Raw genomic sequence first — 15,422 nt, 5'->3', positions numbered from 1 at the left:
ATAACAAACATCAAATACGGCTCACCTCCTGGCCAGATTAACAAATCCACATAGTTAAATGGTTATTTAGCTCTGTTTCTATTTCCCAGTGCCAAATGGTGAACTTCCAACAAGTTAGAAGACATGCCTAAAGACAAGAAAAAACAGTGTGAAAGATAAAGAAAACACCAGAACCAGACTCAGATATTACAATGTTGGAATTATCAGATAGGGGAACTTAAAATAACTGATTAATAGTTAAGAACTCTAATGGAAATAGTAGACAATATGCAAGATAACATGAGTATTGTAAGAGAGAAATTCTAAGGAAGTATCAAAGCAAGTGCTAGAGGTAAAAAACACTAAATAAAAGCCTTTGATGAGTTCATCAACAGAATGGGTGCAGCTGAGTCAAGAATCAGTGAGGTTGAAGATAGATGAATAGGAACTGCCAACTGAAATGCAAAGAGAAAAAAGAATTGGGGAAAAAACCTAGAACTGAACATCAATAACCATGCGACAGTTTTTAAAAGTGTAACATATGCATAACTGGAATACCAGAAAGAGAAGGAAAAGAACAGAAGAAATATTTGAAGTAATAATAATGGCAGCAAAAGTTACAAAATTAATGACAGACACCAAACACAGGCCTAGGAAGCTTTAAAAATAACGAGCAAAATAAATATCAAAATAACTACACCAAGGCACATCATATTCAAACTGCAGAAAACCAAAAACTGTGAAAATCTTAAAAGAAGCGGAGGGGATGGTAAAAACCTTACCTATTAGAGGAATTATGACAGAATTATGACAGCCTTCTTATCACTAGCAAACAAGAATGTGGAGTAAAATATTTTAAGAATTGGAAGAAAAGCCACTAACCTATAATTCTGTACCCATTGAAATTATTATTAAAAAGTGAAAGAGAAAGTCTCTTTCAAACAAACAAAAATTAAGGGTATTTATTGTCGGCAGACCTGTCCTATATAAAAATAAAAGTTCTTCAGAGAGAGGGAAAATTATATAGGTTAGAATCTTGGATGTACATACAGAAAGGAAAAGGCATAAGATAAGAAAAAAAGGGAAGATAAAATATTTTTTATTCATCATTGATCTAAAACAACTATTTAAAGTAATAGTAATGTATTGGGTGATTATGGAATATGGATAAATGAGATGAATGACAGAGGAATAGGAGAAAGAATTGGGGAAATACTCTAAGATATCCACATTACAAATGAAGCAGTGTACTGCTATTTAAGGGTGGACTTAGATTAGTTCAGAATATATATTGCAGTGTGCCTGGCTGGCTCAATCAGTAGAATATGCAACTCTTGTTCTCCAGGTTGTAAGTTCAAGCCCCACATTGGGTGTAGAGCTTACTTAATAATAATTTTTTTTAAATGTAGACTGCAAACACTGGAACAACCCACTAAAATTTTTCTGAGAAGAATAATATGATATGTTAAGAAGAATGTTATGTTAATATATATTAATAATATGATATATCATAATAATATGATATGTTAAGAAGAATGTTATGTAAGATATGTTAAGAAGAATGATAAGAGAGTAGATTAAATATAATAATATAAAATGTTCGTTTAAATCAGGAGAGACAGAAAATTAGGGGGGAAGAAAACATGCAATGTGTAGAAAACAATTAGAAACATGATAGAAAAAAAATAGAAAAAAAAAAAAGAAACATGATAGATATTAATATGAAAAATTGTTTTTACAAATTTGTTATAGGCAAAAATCAATAAAATTGATAAATATCTAGGGAGCCTAATCAAAAATAAATAAATTAATTAAATAAAAGCTTGATGATCACTATAGGCCCTCTATGCATTAAAAGGTAATAGAAGATTGAATGCTATGAAAAATTCTAGGCCCACAAATTGATAGGTCCTATGAAATGGGCCAATTTCATGAAGGAAATAAGGAGACACAAGGAGAACTGACACAAGGAGAAATAAGTAATCTGAATAGATCTGTATCAATTAAAACTGAATCATTTGAAAATTAATAATTAAGAAATAATTTCTGAAAAAGCATCAAGACCAGAATGGATTCACTGGTGAATTCCACCAGATAAAACTCAATTATAAGTTAACAAACCAGGGGCTCCTGGGTGGCTCAGTTGGTTAAGCATCTGACTCTTAATTTCAACTCCGGTCATAATCTCAGGGTCTTGAGATGGAATCCTGTATCAAACTCCATGCTGGGCATGGAGCCTGCTTAAGATTTTTCTCTCTCCCTCTTCTTTGCCCTTCCTCCCTGGAGCTTGCACTCTATCCTTATATCTCAAAAAAGAAAAAAAATAGGGCAGCCCGGGTGGCTCAACGGTTTAGTGCTACCTTCAGCCAAGGGTGTGTGTGATCCTGGAGACTTGGGATCGAGTCCCAAGTCGGGCTCTCTGCATGGAGCCTTCTTCTGTCTCTGCCTCTTTTTCTCTCTCATGGATAAATAAATAAAATCTTTTAAAAAAAGGAAAAAATCCAATTTAAAAAGTGGGCAAGAGATCTGAATAGACATCTCACTAAAAATCCTAATGGTAAGTAAGCATATGAGAAGATGCTCAACATCATTGTCACTAGGGAATTGCAAGTTAAAATAACAATAAGATGCTACTATACATATTTTGGAATGACTACAGTTAAAACATAAACAAAACTGACTACCAATTTCTAATAAAGAAGCTGACCAACAAGAACTCTGTTCATTGGTGGTGGTAATAAAAAATGGCACAGCCACTTTGGAAGACATTTTGGCAATTTCTTGCAAAGCTAAACATAGCCTTACCATACATTCCAGCAATCATACTCCTAAGAATTTAATTTCCTACACTGATTTTAAACTTATGTCCACCCAAAAACCTGCACGTGAAAATTTACAGCAGTTCTATTCATAATTACCCAAAACTGGAAGCAACCATGGTCTTTCAGTAGGTGAATCAATGAACAAACTGTGGTACATCCATGTAAGAGGTTATTATTCAGTGATAAAAAGAAATAAGCTTAAAACCACAAAAATACATGCCTGAGTTTTTAATGCATATTGTTAAGTGGTAGAAGCAGTCTGAAAAGTTTGCATGGGTTATGATTCCCAATTTTGGCACCATGGAAAACCAAAACTCTAGCAATGGTAAAAAGATCAGTAGGTGTCAAGGATCAGGGAAGCACAGGTTATTTACAAAGGTGGTAAACTATTTTGTATGATAATATAATTGTGGTTACATGACATTATGCATTTGTCCAAACCCATAGTGCCTCAGTACAGAGTAAATCTTAATGTATGTAATTTTTTTTAATATATGTGATTTTTAAAAACATTATTTAGAAAGTTGGGGGATCCCAGAGTGAAATGCTGACTGTAACAAAACAATCTAACTGTATCATAAACTTATGAAACAACCTCACTGAAAATGAAGCAACAGGTACTGACCTAAGTAAATTTGGAAATAGATGAAATCTGTAAGAGTAGAAGCAAAGGACTGCATAGTAGTGTACTCTAGTTGATAACATTGTTTCCCACAGGGATAGTTATTAACTGTACCAGGTTAACAATTCTAATATTGCCACATGTGTATACTGAAATTGAACAAGTAAGTAAATGAATGGTGGGTGGTGGGAGCCAGGTTTCTCACTGTTGGAGTGGGAGTTTTCAAGTAAGCAAGTAGGGGGAGTAAAATGAATCATGCAGTGATGAATTAGAGTTAGAGATACCAGGAGGAACTCATCTTTACCTTGTTATAGACACAGATCATTACATGGAGAAATATTTACAGAAATGGGTATATACATATTTGTATACACACATATTTCTTTGCTCTGTCAGCTGAGAAGGCCTAGAGGCAACAATACTCCAGTAGCAACAAGCTCACATAGTTCTCAGATCTTGGCTTCTAATACCATTCTCCAGTGAAAGGAACTAGGGCTCCCTGGAGCAATGGCTAATTCTGGGATTGGGGCAGGAAATATACAAAATACGCATGGGCCATTTTGTAGTGTTAGAAAGTAAGTATTCAAACATACATGCATGTGTGCACATGCTCATGCACAGTGTGGATTGTATATCAAAGGGACATAGGAGGCAATTGAAAGTTTTCAATGGCCAAAGCTTGAATAATTTGAGTAACAAATTAAATAACATAGTCTTGGATTATAGCCTAAAATGTAAAATAAATATCCATGAGTCCATACTGAATGTAAATAAATTATTGAATGAATAAATCGGGAAGAAGAAACACATTGTCCAGGCAAAGGAATTCCACTCTGTCTCCAAGGAATTAGAGTGTAACTCCTCATTCTTTAAGCATGTACTGGGCATAGTGACTTCATTCCAACAAGTAAAGTATGGAAAGAGAGGGAAGGAAGTAACTACAGTGGAGGCATTTGAAAAACACTACCTAAACCAGGTGATCAAGGATAGCATCCACAGTGTTCAGTCGTGTTGATAGTATATATTCTTGATGTGATGTGATTGTCCTCAGTAGCCCATAACCCCAGCTAATCGTGAAAAACAAAGAAAACCCACAAATACTAAATGAGGAACACTCTACCACATACCTGACCAATACTCCTCAAAATTGTCAAGATCATCAAAACAAGGAAAATCTGAGACAGAGTCTAAGGAGATATGAGTTATCATAGCCAAGAGGAGCCAAAGGAGGCACGAATTCTAAATGTAATGTATCTGGAATAGGATCCTGGAACAGGAAAAGAATATTAGGTTAAAGCTAAGGAAATCTTAATAAACTACGGACTTTGGTTAGATGTTAATAATAGTTGGAAACTGGGTTTTAAGGGGATCCCTGAGTGGCTCAGCGGTTTAGCGCCTGCCTTCGGCCCAGGGCGTGATCCTGGAGTCCCGGGATCAAGTCCTGCATTGGACTCCCTGCATGGAGCCTGCTTTTCCCTCTTCCTGTGTCTCTGCCTCTCTCTCTCTCTCTCTCTCTCTCTCTCTGTCTCTCATGAGTAAATTAATAAAATCTTTAAAAAAAAAAAAAAAAAAAAAGGAAACTGGGTCTTGGGTATATGGCAACCCTGTACTGTCTTTGCAATTTTTCAGGAAGTCCAAAACTGTTCTAAAATTAAAAGTTTATTTTAACAAAAAGTTCCGTTTTATATAGGTCTTAAAATGCAAATTATCTGTATTGTCAGAAAGTCTAAAATTTCTGGGGATTTGGAATGGAAAGGAGGAAAGATTATGAAGAGGGTCATGGTTTCACAGTTGCATTTATTTATCAAAACATCAAATTCTGTACTTCATAATTTTCAGTTTATTGTATGTCAATTATATTCATTAAAGCTTTCTTAGCAAATAGGGAACAAACAGAAAAGAAATAGTGAAATAATAGACCGAAAGCCAATTATATTAATAATTACAGCAAATGTAAATGATTTAAACAAGACTCAGCTATGTTTTGTAATAAGTCAACTTTACTAATAGAGTATTTAAAAGCAAAAGAATAGGAGGAAAGATATGCCATACAAACACTATTCAGTGAAATTTGTGTTTAGTGTATTACTATTATAAAAAGTTGACTTCAAGATTAAGCAGGGACGTTTATAATGCTAAAAGTGTCCATTCAGTAAAAAGAACAATCCTAAATTTATATGAACCTAATAACAGAGCTTCAAAACACATGAAGCAAAGTTAATAAAACTGAAAAAGAGAAATAGAAAAATCTACAAAGTTGAAGACGTCTGTAATCTCTCAGTAATCTATAGTAATTAAACCAAATCTATAGTAATTAAACCAAAACTTTGAAATATAGAAGATTGGAACAACACCATCAGTCAAATCGGTCTAATTGATATTTATCATATACTTAACAACTATAGAAAACACTCTTTTCAAATATTTCTGGAACGTTCACTGTCAAAGACCATTTCAGACAACACTTAAAAAGTTTAAAAGAATTAAAAATCATGTTCTCTGACCATGAAATAATTAATTAAAAATCAGAAACAGAGGGGTGCCTGGGTGGCTCAGTCAGCTAAGCCTCTAACTGTTGGTTTCAGCTCAGTTCATAATCTCTGGGATGTAAGATCTGGCCTTGCATCAGGCTCCACACTCTTCATGGAGTCAGCTTGAGATTCTCTCCCTCTCTCTTCCCCTCTGCTCCTACTGCCACTTGCACACTAGCTCTCTAAAACAAATAAGTAAATGAAATCTTTAAAAAAGAAATCAATAACCAAAGATACCAGGGAAAATTCTCAAATACTTGGAAATTTAAATGACACACTTCTAAATAATCTTGGTCAAAGATAAAGTCTTAAAGGATATTAGAAAATATTTTTGAATGAGAATGAAAATACAGTATGTTAAAATTTGTGAGATACACTTAAATCATTGTTCAGAGGGAAATATATAGAGTTGAGTTCCTATAGTAGAAAAGTAGAAAATATTAATATAACTAAGTTTTCACATTATGAAATTAGAAAAAGCAAAATAAACCCCCAAAAGTAAAGAGAAAGAAAAAAGAGGTGGAATCAGTAAAATTGAAAACAGAAAGATAGATAAAATCAATAAAATAAGAGGTGGTTCTGTTAAAAAATAAGTAGACTCCTTTAGCCAGATTTACCAAAAAAGGAAAGGAGGCAAATTACCACTTTCAGAAACGAAAGAGAGGATATAACTACAGATGCCACAGACATTAAAAGGGTTACAAGGAGAGATTAGAAATAACTAATAACCAATTTGACAACTTAGTTGAAATAGTCATTTTGTGAAAAACAAACCACCATTATTCACTGGAGATGAAATAGATAACTAAATAGTACCATATCTATTGATGAAATCAAATTGGTATTTCTAGCCTTTCAAAAAAGAATTCCTGGCCCAGATAGTTTTCCTGACAAATTCACCAAATATATAAGGAAAAAAATGATACCACTTCTCTGCAGGCTCTCTGGGAAAATAGAAGACAGAGTATCTCTCAACATATTTTATGAGGTCATCCTAAACCTGGTATCAAAATCATTCAAAAATAGTAATGAAAAGAAAATTTGAAAATAGTATCTTTATAAACATATACAAAATCCTTTAAAAGTATCAGTAAAGTGAATCCAGCAATATATAAAAAGAATAGTATAATACAATAAGACCAAGAGGTATTCTGGGGATTCAAGACTGGTTTAATATTTGAAAATTAATCAGTAACTGTAATCTATCATATTAACAGACTAAAGAAGTAAAACCATATAATCATACCAATAGATGCTGTAAAAGCATTAGATAAAATTCAATATCCCTCTAAGATAAAAAGAAAAATACCCAGCTAACTAGGAATACAAAGGAAATTCCTTATCTTGATAAGGGGCAATTGCAAAAAAAATGTCCACACCTGACACATACTAAATGATGAAAAACTAAATTCTTGCTCTCTAAGATTGGGAATAGGACAAGGATGTCCATCTTGATACTCTTGTTCAACATTATTACTGACAGTCCTAGAAATAAACTATCTAAAAAAAAAAAAATCTTGTTCAAAGATGACATGATTCCCTACATAGAAAATCCTAAGAAATCTCCCCCTCCCAAAAAAAACTCCTAAAACTAATAAATATGCTTATTAGCAAGGTTGTAATATACAAGGTTAAATTTATAAATAAGTCCTACTTCTGTATACTAGCAGTGAACAATTGTAAATACTTTTAAGGTGCCATTTACAATAACTCCAATTTTAAAAAAATATGGGTGTAACTCTTAACAAAATATGTGTAGGATCCTTATGCTCAAGAGTATAAAACACTGATGAAAGAAATCAAAGATTCAGGTAAATGAAGAGATACACTGATCATGGATTGAAAGACTCTGTATATTGAGATGTCATTTCTTTCAGTAAACACAATCTTAATAAAGTCCCAGCCAGATTATTTTTGTAGACATAGACAGTCTTAAAATACATATGGAAAAGTTAAGGAACTTTAATAGTTAAAACAATTAAAAAGAAGAAAATGTTGGAAGATTTACACTATCAGATTTAAGACTTACTAGAAACCTACAGTAACCAACACAGTATGATATTGATGAAAACACTGACACACACACAAATCAGTGGAACAGGATAGAGTCCAGAATAGACTCAGACAAATATTATTAATTGATTTATGACAAGGTTCAAAGATAATTCCATTGTGAATGGATATGTAAATTCTGGTAAATCCATGCAATGGAATACTATTGAGCAATGAAAAATGAGTGAACTGTTGAAATACAACAAAGACGAACCTCCTTGGTTACACTGTACTAAATGAAAGAAGCCAATCTTAAAAGGTTGAATCCATTTAGAAGAGATATAAATCCATTTATAAGAGACATGAATCCATTTAAAACATTTTGTGAAAGGCAAAACCATTACCCTAAAACCTTTATTTGAATACCAGAGATCATGGTCATATTATTTGCCCTCTACATGGAACAAATACATCCTTTATGTATCAAGTATGCCTTTATGTTTTCTTTAACCTTGAAATTCTAAAGTACACAGTTATTCTTGGCCTCAGCATGATTGTGAACCTAAAGTTAGACAATGAAGTCACATGGCTATAAGGTGACCAACCATCTGAATGGAAACATTCTAATGGCAGATTCTTAGACTCTGAACAGTATATCCAAGAACTAATGCCACCTTGTTACTATTCTTTTATTCCCACTTTCCCATCCTTATTCAAAAAATACTGCATTTGAAAAAATCTTTCCTTTGTTAATCACTGTTGCTCAGTAAGGAGCTTGGATCTAGGAGCCAGAATAGTTAAGTGACTTTGGGTAAGTCGCTTAATGTTTATAAGTTTATTTTCTCATCTTAAAGTAGAGATAATAACACCTGTCCTGCCTACATTTACAAACATCTAATGAGCCAGTGGGAATCTCCCAATTTATATGTTATAAACTAATTGGCAAATATAAGGTTTCATCAGTATTACTAAATATGAGGGGAAAAACAATATTTTGTAGTATCTTATGGTAATCAAAGGCGATTCAACTCTGCAAATTGTTAATTTCAAAAATTAAAGCAGAATGAATATTAAGGACTTGATAACCTCAAGGTTGATTACTCTGGTTTTATTATCATACATTAATTAAATTACTAGATTATAAAATATGCTATTACATAAAATTTGGAATACAGGGCTAGACATCTTAGTACAAATTAAAGTTCTGGAAATACCATCAGGATGAATAACAAGCAATATACTTCTTAAGATTAATTTCAGTTATGAAGGATGGAATTCAGTTTTAGTTAAAGCTGCAGTTGTTTCCTTCTAGCAGTAGATGCCAGTAGAGTTCTTCTTTTTAATAATAATCAAATTGCCTAAGTACTTCCATAGCAACAACTTCCTGGTCACATTACCATATATAGGAACATTGCTCTGCAGACCAAAGAGACTACTTAAGGACTTGGTAACAAATGGAGACAGTTTTATTTTTTTTTTAAAAAAAAAGGTCCAGGTTTCAAATGTAGGGTTTTCACTCACCTAGTGAGGCTTACTTCCTCCTGTTCCTCCTCCTTCTATACTTACTTTGCTGTAAGCCTTATGCATTGTTTTAAATAAATTAATCTTAGTGCTAGAGTTAGGAATCTGGAATACCTGTACTAAACTTGAGCAATGTTGAATATGCCTGGTTAAACATGTTAAAAATGAATATAGTGAAGCTGAAATGTTAGGGTTAGTTAATGCATTTGGTAAGGGAATACCATGAGTGTAATATTTGGGGAAGGTTAAAGTGTCAGAAATGAATGAAAGAAATGACTGGAAGCAGGGAAAACAAGAAATTATCTTAGAAATTCACATTTACACAATATAAAAATGAAACCCAAAGAATGAACAAAATTTAGTAACTGAATATAGAGAAAAAGTTTCAGTGATATTGCATACATAAAATTAAAACATTTTCATGTTATTTGATTTTACTTAGACCTTTAATTTGTTGAAAATGAATGCTTCAACATATTTGAGTATGTATTACATGCATTACATTTATGAATTCAAGTAACTCACAGTTTGAGACATAAATATATAAACAGCAAGTTTTAACACAAAAGTTTAAAATCAGTGGAAAAAGGAGAGAGTTGGGGCAGCCCAGGTGGCTCAGTGGTTTAGTGCCGCCTTCAGCCCAGGGCATGATCCTGGAGACCCAGGATGGAGTCCCACATTAGGCTCCCTTGAATGGAGCCTGTTTCTCCCTCTGCCTGTGTCTCTGCCTCTCCGTGTCTCTTGTGAATAAATAAATAAAATTTAAAAAAGGAAGAAAGTTTAAAAAGAAAGAAAGAAAGAAAGAAGAAAAAAAAGAAAGAAAGAAAGAAAAAAGAAAAGAAAAGGGAGAGAGCAATTTATTTTCTAGGAAATATTATGGGAAAATTCAGTAAAGAGATGACAGTTGGAGTGAGCCTTAAGGATAAATAGAATTTCTCCCAAGACAGCATAACAGAGAATTAAGGAATTTCATCGACTTCTGCCCCTTTAGTCCTTCCATGATCTATAGAGGTTTATTAAAGACTGCAGACACTTGTTCAGTGTCTGTTTTGTGTAACACTGTCAGATGTTAATAAAAAATTATTCTTACACACACATTTACACAAAAAGCTACAAATTTTAAAAGCTTAGTATTATACTGTTGCCTATTTTGTTACATTGATACTAATTTTATTACACAAAACAATGTACACATATGAGCTGTTACTTGGCAAAATTCATTCCTCAATTGCGTGTGTTGTCCTAAATTGATTATATTTTTGTTCCGATTTATTCTATTTATTATTATTGTTCCTATTCTATTTGTCAAGCTGTTGGCAGGAAATCTGGACTAAGATATTTTTAGGTAGATTCTTCTCTCCCTCCCAAGGAAAAAAGCATATAGATTCCTCATCCTTTAATTAGTGTTAAAAAGGCAAATACTCAAAATCATCATTAAATATCACAGGTTGCTTTTTTTTCCCTGCAAACGGACAGTGGCAAGTTTTATTTACTTTTAATCAGAGTTGTTTCTAAGTCAAACCTAAAGTTAGGGATCAGGGAAGCAGTAGTACTCAGTGTTAAGTTTAAAAATTAACATGTTTTAGTAAAGTAGAAGGAATTTTTTTTCTCAGTTGAAATGTCTTGCTGTGGCTGATTTTATATAATTTTAAATCTCAAATTTTGTTCCTTTTTTCATATATTAGAATGTTTTTAAATATACTGCTGATAAGCACTTGTCAGCAGATTCTGTTTGATAAGCAGTACTCACATACTGTTCACATAGTACTCACATTTTTGTAGTTCCTGTATATATTCGACTTAAGTCAATGAGTTAGCAACATTCAGTTCTTTTTTAAGTGCTAGTTCAGATTTTTCTTAGTTAAAACATGTTATAAAGTTTTTTTGTGAGAAGTTTAATATCTATTTTATACAAATTTTCAATGAAAAGTTAACTGCTTAATAGAATTCACAAAATCTGTGTGTCAGTTAATCTCCTGCAAAAAAACACAGCCTTTTTAAAATATTATATTTGGAGAGTGGCTTGGCCTTGAATTGTTTGCATAAGGTTGTAATACATGTTTAACTAGTTTTCTTTTTTAGAAAGTTTTTTTTTAGTCTATGTATATATAAAGTCTTATCTTTAATGTTCTCATTAGCCTATATATTAATATTAAACACTCATAAGCATAAAGCCTTTTAGGCTGATATTGCAAGTCTTTAAAATCCCCATCTCTAGCTGAGATGAAGAGTTTGCTAAGAAAGGCTCAGAAATGTACTGTTTTATATTAACAGGAAACAGAACAGCAGTAGTGGTTTGAATACCCTGCAAACAGGAAGTTTGACAAATGCATAGCTCTTAGCTTCTGTGTAAGAACTTGTTGAGCTCCTTCTGGAAATATTTTCAGTTACTTTAAGTAAAGTGTAAATGCACATGAATGGCAGCTTATAAAGAACTATCCTGTAACCAGTATACAGGTACAACTGCTCTTCAGAAATTGGAAGGTTTTGCTAGCCGATTATTTCATAGACATTCTAAAGGTACTTCACATGATCAGAAAACAACTCTGGAAAATGACAGCCTTCATTTCTCTGAACATACTGCTTTATGGGACAGATCAAGTAAGTTTTTTTTTTTTTTTAATGATACATTTTGACTAGAAGCTAAAGTACTAATTGGAGTTTTAGAATCAAACATAAAGAACAGTGTTTGTCTTATATGATTTGCACAAGGACATTTTGCAGGATGAAGTTGCAAAATTCCACAGAAACTTGATTATAAGTTGAACTGAATTGTGTAGTTCATTGTTTTGTTTTATATGTGAACATTAGTCACATATCAGTAGGAAATTTTCTATAGAATTCTTTATTTCTAGTGTATGTTACTGGGTTTTTTTGTTTGTTTGTTTTTGTTCTTCTGTAAAAGTGAAAAGCCTAAATTTTAGAATTATTTTTTAGTTTTTTTTTTAATTTTGGATTTTATAAGCCTTAAGATTTAAAAGAGAAGACTCTTGAATTTATAATTAAAGTTCTGTTTACCATTATTTATTTTTAAATGCCTGTGTAAAAGTTACTTCAGTTTTACAAGCAGGATTTCTATTATGATGGTATAGTATAACTATTCTATGTGAAATCTTATATTTATGACATTATAAATATCAAAAACTTTTATAATTTTATATTATTTATAATTCCAGTTAGAAGAGGAAAAAGTTGTTTATGCATACATCACATTCTTTCCAGGCATGTTAAAATGTTTGGACTTGCTGCTTTGCTAAAATAGTGATATGTAACCATTTTTGGTGACATGCACTTAATAGATAAATTTCACGCATAAACAATACCAGTGCCTCCATTCCACATCTCACCTTGGACCCTCCCCAAGGTACTTTTGTCATTGTGATTAAAGGAACAATAGAATTACCCTTGGTACCTTTGCCCTTTTTGGTGAGTTTGATAATCAAATAGCACTAGATTTTGCCTTTTTCTGTTTATATATTCCATAGCAGTTTAAAACTAAGTTTAAATAGATAAACCAAGAATGGTTTACAAACTTTACTCCTTCATGGTTCTATAGAAGCTTATTTGAATTATTTATTTACTGCATCAGAATTTATCTTCTTTGAGCTGTTTAAAGGAGGCAGTAAAGAACCTATATATTAAAGTTTTTCTTACTTACAGATTTTGATTGTTTATAATTAATCCTTACTGTTTAGCAGGTTGATAGGTGAGGAATCTCAATTATCTTCAAGTAAATGAACTGTTAAATATTGGCAATAATACTACATTATTAAAATTAAACATACAACAGAAGTTTGTTATTCATTCTACTTGTCCTATTCTGTTGAATTACGTTCTCCTAGGTCCCTTTGGAAATCTTTTTCATGCAATTTGAAGACCTTTTAATTAAGCATTCAATGAAGAATGAGGACAGTACTGAATTAGTTTCTGTTTCACTAGTACCTACTGCTCCAAATAGTGGGTGTTTGTTTAGTAAGTGTATCTCAAATGAATGAATATCACAGGCTTGTAGTAATTAAAAGTTATGTTTGAACTATACTGTCAACCGTTTTTTAAATGTATGGGGCCTGTGATGTTTTTTGAAACACACTTTAAAACCTAGAATCAAAGATAACATCATGAGCATGATTTCTTTTAGAAAAAAACAAACTTGATAAAATGCTGTTAACATTTTTCTTTATTGTGATGTCACAAAATAGTATAAATAGTAGAATTGTAACACAAGTAAAATTAGGTGCAGGACTTGTAGCCCTGCAAAAATAGGCATAATACAAGAAATACTTAGAGTAACTGAATGTTCATTAATCAAGTATTCTTCTACCCTCTTCTCTTTCATATCCTCAAAATATCAGAATAGACACTATAATTTTATATACATAATGATGAGTATAGTAAACACAAGCTTTAGTTTTCTACTATGGAATGGGTTGCTAGAGAGGAGAAAAAACACTGATACAACAGAAACGGGAATCTTATCATTTCAGAATTCCAGGGTTTATTTTTGTGGTGAAAACACAAATTCTCATTTACAGATTGAGTTGCAGGAGTTTTGACTATATGCAGTTTTTCTGAAAACCACATTCTTCAAAGCTACTTAAAGCATTCTACTTGTATGACTTGTTTGACAAGAAAAAGGAATGTACTATCTCCTGATAATAAACGCTCTGAGTATGCTTGTTCCAAAAGTGCTATTTTAAGAAGTCAACTAAGCACAGAAAAATACATATAATACTTTAAAAATTAGATTTTTGAACTACTGAGTAAGAATTAATTGCCAATTTAGGCATTTATGAAATGTAACAAGTTTTAATCAAAATTTCTTCTCTAATGACAGTAAATATAGGAAGAAATACAGAATAAAAGCTACATAGTAGTTTCCAGGTGCCTTAACTGTGTTTTGTCTTTTACTACTAAGTAGCAGGAATTCCTGTTTGATAACATAAATATTTAACAGTTGATTCCATCCACATATAAGTACATGAAGTTCAAAAGAAAAACATGGAGGAATTCTGCTTTTTGTTCTTACTTAGAATGAATGGGAGTAACAGTTGATTCCATCCACATATAAGTACATGAAGTTCAAAAGAAAAACATGGAGGAATTCTGCTTTTTGTTCTTACTTAGAATGAATGGGAGTAACAGTTGATTCCATCCACATATAAGTACATGAAGTTCAAAAGAAAAACATGAAGAAATTCTGCTTTTTGTTCTTAGAATGAATGGGAGTATTGACATTCATTGAATTCTCTTTATAGCAAATGTGTTATGGTTAGCTTTTAAATCATCCTTTGATCATAAATAGTATATCAAATTTATAATGCTGAACTGGATTGAAGTTTTCATGTTTTAAATATTGGACTTTATACACTTAATGAATATCTAATAACAACATTTTAAGGATTGAATAGGTGAATACCTTCAAACACTTTTCTATTCTCCTTTCCCATGAATTGACAGGCTAGTTTTCTGGTCAATATAAATCCATATGAGTGAATCTTAGATTTAAATATCATATTAAACAAATAAGTGATTTTGTATATGGATTTCTTCAAATAGAATTAGATAGCTAATGTGTTTTATCAGATTACTTTATCTGACAGTTTTACCTTTCCGAAGCTCATACAATCTTTAATAAGACAATTCACTTTCATGTTTATTTCTTTTTTTTTTCTTAGAGATTTATTCATTTATTTTAGAGAGGGATAGGGAGGGACAGGGAGAGAGAGAGAGAGTGAAAGAGAGATAGAATCTCAAGCAGACCCCATACTGAGCGTGGAGCCCAATGCTGGGTTCAATCTCATGACCTTGAGATCAAGCTATGAATTCAAGAGTCAGACACTTAAGTGACTGAGCCACCTAGGTACCCCTTTCATGTTTATTTCTTAGGCCACTGAATCTATGCCATTGTAACTTCTAAGCTAGAAGACCTTCCACATTATCCTTCTATCTACATTT

General features: G+C 32.2%; 1 protein-coding gene across 2 annotated transcripts in view; it reads left to right on the top strand.

The window, feature by feature from the left end:
• The window catches only part of PRKACB (protein kinase cAMP-activated catalytic subunit beta), a 112,005-nt gene that overhangs the window by 37,913 nt on the left and 58,670 nt on the right, over nucleotides 1-15,422 (top strand). Inside the window, exon 1 of one of the 2 annotated variants that reach the window (XM_041747710.1) lies at nucleotides 11,696-12,068. The exons of the other annotated variant lie outside the window; for it this stretch is intronic. Within the exon in view, the coding sequence (XP_041603644.1) occupies nucleotides 11,885-12,068 (184 nt within the window). The 5' untranslated portion in view covers nucleotides 11,696-11,884. Of the gene's footprint in view, nucleotides 1-11,695; nucleotides 12,069-15,422 lie in introns of those variants that run through there. 2 annotated transcript variants of the gene reach the window in all.

Source organism: Vulpes lagopus, chromosome 3 (genome assembly GCF_018345385.1).
Source record: "Vulpes lagopus strain Blue_001 chromosome 3, ASM1834538v1, whole genome shotgun sequence".
NCBI classification, from domain to species: domain Eukaryota; kingdom Metazoa; phylum Chordata; class Mammalia; order Carnivora; family Canidae; genus Vulpes; species Vulpes lagopus.
This window is presented reverse-complemented; position numbering and strand designations above follow the sequence as displayed.